The sequence below is a fragment of the Branchiostoma belcheri genome, unplaced genomic scaffold (assembly GCF_001625305.1).
Source record: "Branchiostoma belcheri isolate BF01 breed outbred unplaced genomic scaffold, Haploidv18h27 scaffold143, whole genome shotgun sequence".
Lineage (NCBI taxonomy): Eukaryota > Metazoa > Chordata > Leptocardii > Amphioxiformes > Branchiostomatidae > Branchiostoma > Branchiostoma belcheri.
In genome coordinates, this window is record NW_017802858.1 from 1,296 (window position 1) to 9,006 (window position 7,711).

General features: G+C 38.7%; 1 protein-coding gene across 1 annotated transcript; it reads right to left on the minus strand.

Moving 5' to 3' along the window:
- Positions 1 to 2,664: 2,664 nt before the first annotated feature.
- Positions 2,665 to 3,446, minus strand: LOC109464891 (protein lin-41-like). The gene has a single exon (XM_019761986.1). It carries the CDS (start codon positions 3,352 to 3,354, stop codon positions 2,665 to 2,667), a length of 690 nt encoding a protein of 229 aa, XP_019617545.1. The 5' UTR covers positions 3,355 to 3,446.
- Between the last annotated feature and the right edge of the window lie 4,265 nt (positions 3,447 to 7,711).

Here is a 7,711-nt window from a genome sequence, read left to right on the forward strand (position 1 = left end):
GCAAATTCTACTTAAAACCGCTTGTAAAACACATTTTCCGCGCTGCGCGGCCACATGTGGGTATTACTGCGAGTTGTAAGCTCTGATTGGTTCACCCCCGAAAACCTGCGCTCTGATTGGTTTATCAGCTGTGCATATTTACGTATTACTAGAAAAAATGGCGCGAGATTTCTCACGTGGTTGAGGTAATGTTCTGCTGGCCAAAATAGATCTCGTTTTTCAGCGGTAAAAATGAAATCCAGCTCTTCTGAATTCGAAGACAACATGGAGTTTATTTTCGCGGCACGCCGTGCCCTTCCCATGCCAACAGCACAGCTATTTTTCACGTGAGTAGCCCACCAAATATCAAAATTTCCTGCCGCCGCCTCTGCTAGAATTTGCCTGAATTCCTATCACCTCAACCACCAAGTAAAACGCTTGTCAACAAAAAGGAAGGGTCTTACGTGCAATATCAGACATGGTGCAATGATAAGTTGAAGTCAGTTGAAAAGACGAAGCTCGGAGGTCAGACTCACAGTGAGGTCAGACGGAAGCAAATTCGACATATCCACCAACCCAGCGGTTGTTTGCGACACAGCCGCAGTGGTGGAAACCACAGACGTGACTGGAGTAGTCATGTCTAAGAACTCTCACCAAAAAGGCAAAAATGCTCAAGAAAAAGCAAGAAAATTTCGAGAGCGAAAAATTGTACCTACCGCCTTAGCGAGCAACAATCATGCAAAATATGGCCGCTTGGACTAAGACAATTTAAATCCCCCGGATGTTGATGAGTTGACCAATCAGTGCGCAGCTCTGGGGTCATGACCTGCGAACTGGACCTTGGGTACTAGGCCATGTTGATTTGATTATATGGATGACATCCTCTGGGAACCCTAAAACTGATGCGCGCGTGAGAATAAAAAAAAGTTTTGCAAAAAAAAAAAAGTTGCTTTCACTATGAAATCTACGTGGTCATGAAGGTTGAACAAATGGCACAGAATATGTTATGGCGAATAATCTACTCTTCGAATTAATTTCTTTACATTTTTGTATTTTTTCCTTTGATTTTGGCATTCTACGACATTGGTATCGTTTCTAAATGTTTTCCTTACAACTTTCGGTATATTTTTGCTCATTTAGCAACTGTTTTGCACGATTTACAGTATGGTTGAAAACTTTTTTTTTTTGGAAACGGCCGAAAATTCATGCGCGCGCGGATGTCATCCATATAATCAAATCAACATGGCCTTAGTTTAGTTAGTCAGTTACTTTGTAAGCAGAATAATTATAAAAGTTTATGAAATTTTTTCAAGTTGATAAACTTTTTCAAGCTTTTGGGAGGTCTTAAATGGTTTTTAACGTACAGTTGAAAAGTGTGAAGTGTAAAATGATAATGTCCAAATCAAAAATTCACCCAGAGCCTACCATGGATTGGTAACCATTGTGTGGTAACCTTGGTAACATGTATGCAGCCATACTCCTAAAAGAAAGTAATCTAGAAACTCTTTTCAGGTGAAAAGTTAAGTGAGACAAAACATAGTTTTAACTAGAACAATTTCTATTTCACCACACTGAATGTAACATGTTATGTTCTTTATGTACGCACTAAGCTCTCTTGGAAATCAACTTTTACAATACAAGATTGTTTTATGAAATAAATACACAGATGATATGTACGGTATTTACAGGTTCATTGTACAAGGGAACTTCCCCTAGCTCTTTTCAGCAAGCACAATGAAAAGTGGACCAAGGCATAATGTCCCATCCTAAGGACGCAGCGACCCTTTCCAGTAGTGTGCAAGTTGGGTGAGCGACAACAGCCGGGATTCGAACCCCTGAACTGTAGATCCAGAGCCCGGTCACATAATACTAGGCATGCTACTTAATTTTTTCAACCCAATGTGAATAAGATAAAAATCTTATGAGTGTAAGATTGTTTAATTTTTCAATACACTGCATCATTTCAGCTGAGCAGAACACTTTTTTTTTCAGTATTGTTGCAAGGAATCATTTTGTTGTTGCTGCAATAATACTGATGTGCCATTTCATTTTACTTGTAGTTAATGTCTATGGAATAGTTATTTTTTACTGAACCGTGAGTGCTTACATGTATGTACAGTGCTTCAGTTGTTGTCAGCATTGGTAGGAGGTCCAATGAACTTGAAAGAGAAATAAATATTGCTGCAGTTTCAATGCTCTTACTAGTACTTGACTCAGTAAACCTTAAAGTTGTGAATCATTGATATTTCTTCTGTGACTCTATTCGGACTATTGGGTGATTCACATTTTGCCATTTCCATGAACTTAAATCATTTCACATTCTCTTGATCATTCTGCATGTTATAAAGAATATACAGTCACATTATTAACCCTTTAATTGTTGCAAGTCAACTTCATCTAATTTAGTCAGTAAAGTTTTTACATTGCTTCTTAATGGTGCTTAATATTATTATTAATTAATATATAATACAACATTGATTTTCAACCAGCTTAAGTCACTCTATTATTAATTGGTGACAACAAGGAGCAAGTCTGTACTCCATTTCTGACATACACAGTTTCAGGAGTCCGAGTGAAGCGTACTACTAGTCAGACTCAAGTTTTGCTCCTAATCCTCTGCTTTTGACCTCTGCTGAATTTGTACTTGAAAATGTCTGAGAATCACAGAAATGTGTTGGTGTGGCTCTAATATTTTGGAAAGATGGTTACAAAGCCATACCGATTTGACACCACAAGCTGCCCCTCCCCACCTGTAGCAACTTGCATGGGTAGTTTAATGTAAGCTATGGTGTGGATGTGCTCTCCCTCAGCTGTGAACATCTCCAACTGACTGTTCCAAAAATCAGCCACGATCACACGCCCCAAACTGTCCACACAGATTCCTGAGGGGTTATAAAGATTCCCTGGTTTCCTACCTTTGCTGCCAAAACTGGACAGGTAGACTCCGTTCTTGTCATACTTTAGAATACGAGAGTTTGAATGGTCTGCGACGAAGATGTTCCCTTTCTGGTCCACAGTAACTAGCTGTGGGAAGCGTCCACCCTCTGATCCAAACGTGCTTACATTACACGTTGCCGACTCCTGTGTGTAAGTAGGACTAAACCATGCAACCTTTACTGGATCCTGCCTGTGTCCTAATATTGCCAGAGTGAGTATGATTCTGTCAGAAAGCTTGTGCCAGGCAATCCCATAGACCATTTTGTATTTGATACTGCATGTAAACTTAGCAAGGTCATGTCCCTCTTTGCTGTACTGTCGGATGTCAAATTTGGAACCTCTGTCCAATACGACCCACAGGGTGTCGTTGTGGCCCATGCACACGGCACTTGGTTCCATGTTTCCTAAGGAGAAACTGCGAAGGAAACCTCCCTTCATGCTGAAGACCTGGATTGTGTAGTCGGGCTCGTCAGTCACAAATATCTCGTTAGTCGAGGACACGGCTAGTCTGCCCACCCATGCACGCTCCCTGGTGCCTTTCAAACCAAAGGTGATATTCTTTTTCACTTCTGCTGGTAAAACAGAGTAAACACTTAGTGGGCACCACATTTAAGACTGTAATATATTATTAGATATATGTAGGTAGGCAGATCGATCGATAAATAGATAGATAGATAGATAGATAGATAGATAGATAGATAGATAGATAGATAGAGATAGATAGATAGATAGATAGATAGAGATAGAGGGATAGATTATAAGATATATATAGATTGAGATAGATACTATTAAGTAGATTAGATAGATATACAGTAGATAAATACTTGTAGATACTATTGCATGACTATTTTCACAGTTAAACACTTCAAAATTAGAAGTCAGAATTTTTAGATAGTATTGTTTTGAGATGAAGATATGTTAGTCTCTCATACTATGAGAAACAATTAATTTACCATGACTGAAGAAGACATTTTAAAACTTAGACTGTTAATTGGCCACAGTTGTTTAGATACAGGTCCTGAACCTTAACCACTGTACCTGTACCTGATCATGCTTAAGGCACACACTACTACCAGAAGAAGAGAAGTAGATATTTGTACCCACCTTCACAGTGGTACGTTACTTCCAGGTACTTCTTTATTCTCGGACAGTGTTTAGGAGATATACGGTAAAGAATGCGTTTCATAATATCACACTGCTGAAACCCATGACATATGTCCCTTACGGCGTCGGAGAGTCTTTTTCTGGTGAGTTTTCGTCTGTTACAAAATACGAGAAGTAGGTTAAAACCAGTTATTGTTGTCCACCACACTGCTGGAACCCCTGACATACAGTGTAGCTCCCTTACGTAGGACAGGATCAACATTTGCAAAATAACCTTCAGTTGTATTGTAATTGAATTAAGCTAATTTTTATCAAATAGACCTGTATGGATAGCTTAAGGGTTATGTAAAAATCATGATTAGACAGCTGTGAATTTTACAAATGCCAAAAACACTTTTCTGCAGCATCTATGATACAAAAAGTCTCAACTACAACATTGTCATACATTCTACATGTACAACTGCTATACACATTAAATACTAAGAGAAAAATTACAACACAAACATTTGATATAAATTACAGTCAGGCATGTAGTTAAGAGGAAATGAACAGTCAGTTGAATATTTAGCAAAAGTCCTGAGTTACTCAACCCAACGAAGAAAGAATATCAGAATGATGTGTTTTGTCACGACTTAAGATTATAGTTGCCATCAAGCTTCTAGAGGACGTAGCCTGGCTAAATCACACTCCTGGTGGCCAGCCCACCCAACAGTTGCTGCCAGTGAGTAAGTTAGAGATTGTGTGAACACAGGCTACTACTAGTGGAGTCAGAGGGCTGCTAGGTATAGGGGTGGGATTAGATAGACTCATAGGTTTTGGTACACCTACATGGGATTGGCATCATCTTGACACGTGTCACAAGACTTGCGCGTACATCCACAGCGAGGACCGTTTTCCCTCCGACCGTAGAAGGAACTGTCGATCACGATCAGCTCATTCGCTGCACAAGGTCTCCATGTGTCAATGTCCTTTTGACAGAACGTTTCAGTATACTTAGTCTTACTTTTGTAGGTGGGTAGGTTGGTACCATCAGTGGTCCCAATGCTGGGTGGGGTGGTACCATCAGTGGTCCCAATGCTGGGTGGGGTGGTACCATCAGTGGTCCCAAGGCTGGGTGCGGTAGTACCATCAGTGGTTCCAAGGTTGGGTGGGTTGGTACCATTGATACCACCAAGGCTGGGCGGGTTGGTACCATCAGTGGTCCCAAGGTTGGGTGGGTTGGTACCATTGATACCACCAAAGCAGTTAGGGTTGGTACCATTGATATAACCACCAAGGCTGGGTGGGTTGGTACCGTCAGTGCTCCTGATGGTAGCTATATGTATCAGTTCTGTTGCATTCAGTGTACTTAAAGTCTTAACTTCTTCCATGGTCTGAAAAAGCAAGAAGAAATGTAAATTTAACATTTGAACCTATTGTGCACCTACTGTACAGTATATTCTGGACATTTGATGTCAAGAAAAATATTATCACGAAATATTTGATGTATCACTAAAGTTATAAAGCCTGGACAGAATTTCATTTTGAAGAAATGAATAGAGGCAGTATCTTAAAGGGTTTTTTTAATTATGATTTTCTACCTAATTTTATGTTGTGCCCCCAAACTTTTTTGTGCACCTACAATTTTAGGTTCGGTGCCCCAGTGCACCAGTCAAGTATTACCAAATATGAATTTCGAGCCCTGAAATTTTCTTTGGTTTGTTGTTCGGTATTGGTTCTTGGAATCACCCGTTCTTTTTTTTTCTGATTAGGCCACACCAATTTAATTTCTTGGTTAACGGATTTTTCTAGAAAAATAATGGAGAGGGCGGGCGAAAAAAAATAAAAAATAAAAACAGGCCTAGGCATCCTATTATGGCCCAAAATAGTATGATAGCGGAGGAGCCATGAAGCCAACACACCAGGCTGGTTCAAAATTTAAACAATTAATTTTGAACTTTTAGTGATACCACTGCATTGAAAGATGGAAGAACTGTAACAACTAGGAAGAAAAGGACTGTTTTCAACTGTTCAGGGCAAAATATGAGCATTTTGCAGATGATTCTGAATTTCTATTTTTATTTGCAAATAAGAAAAAAATGAAGCGGGCGAATCCGTTAACCAAGAAATTAAATTGGTGTGGCCTTAGAAAAGATTGGAAAAAAAGTACAGCTTCAGAATCACCTGCAAAATGCAATATTTTGGCCAAAAAAATTAAAGATAGCTCCTTGTCTTCCTAATTCTTAACGTTTTTCCATCTATCAAAGCATTGATTTTATAAAAAGTTAAAATTCATTGTTTTTTTTAGATTATAAGCTGGCCTATGTTAACGTTGATGTCATGGCTATCCTAGCTTTTCAAGCAATCAGAGGATGCATAAGTCTGTTTATATAAATTATTTTTTTTGCCGTGTCACTTCAATATTTTCTGAAGATCCAAGAACCAACAAATCAAATTGGTGTGGCCTACACTTAAGGTGTAAAATTGAGCAAACAAAGATGTTGACCTTACCTCGTACAAAATACTTTTCTGAAAAAGGTTGCCCAGTAGGCAACCTATGGCAAAAATTAGGTTGCCCATCAGAATTTTAGGTTGCCCCACCTATAAGTTACTACTTTCCTCAAATTAAGTAACTTACATACTTAATTATATAAGCCTTGGACAATATTTCTAACAGCCTTTCTTGTACTAGTAATAGCCAGTAATATCTAAAATTAAAAAGCATCTGCCGGATACAGTGGTGCAAGCCAAGTGGGCATGATTGGGCATTCTTAAAATTCAGGTAGCACACTGGTCTACCTAGGTTCAAAAATAGGTTGCCCCAAGTAAAATTTGGTTGCCCGGGGCAAATGGGCAACCAGGTATTTTGCACGCTGTAATACCTTTTGGATGCCTGGGGTGTTGTGATATACTCCTATGATGACTCCCGAGATGATTGCTCCCAGAAGCAGGACAACCACCAAACCAATGAGAAAGCATTTTCGATTCACTGCAAAACAACCTTTTCAAATTTTTTAAAAGCAGTTTTTCATAGAAAAGACATATTAATTGCACAGGCAGAGCAATCCAATTGGTAACCAGGAAAATAAAATGCAATTGAAGAAGAATTGCATAGGATCCATATAGAAACATAACAGTAATGAATGAATCAGGGCTCGAAAGTCATTTTTGGGAATAGGTGCACTGGTAAACCCAACCTAAAACATTGGGTGCACACAAAAAATTTTGGGTTCACCGTATAAAATGAAAGAAGTAAAATGTCAGCAAAAACTAATTAGGTTTCATTTCCAAATAAAAGTACCACAAAAAAGTTGTTATTTTTCTGACACTTAGATGTTAAGAGTAATATTACATTTAACATCAGTATAAACCTATAAAAATATTTGGGAGCACTGGCGCACCCACAGAAAAAAATGCGGGTGCACAGCTCCACATTTGGGATCACTAAGGTGCATCGAGCCCTGTGAACAATTAACTAATCATTGATCATAGGAATTTTTTTTCTCATATAAAACAATATAATAACTAATATACTGCAAAACACATAATGCTCTAAATAAGGCCATAGCAAGTAAATTTCATGGATGACATCCGCCGATTTGCAGATTCCAAATCTAATGTAATTCTTAAACAAGATTCTTGTTATATGTACTTGTATAAACATTTTGGAGCCCTCTGCACATAAAAAATTGCTTCCCGAATACTGTAGGAT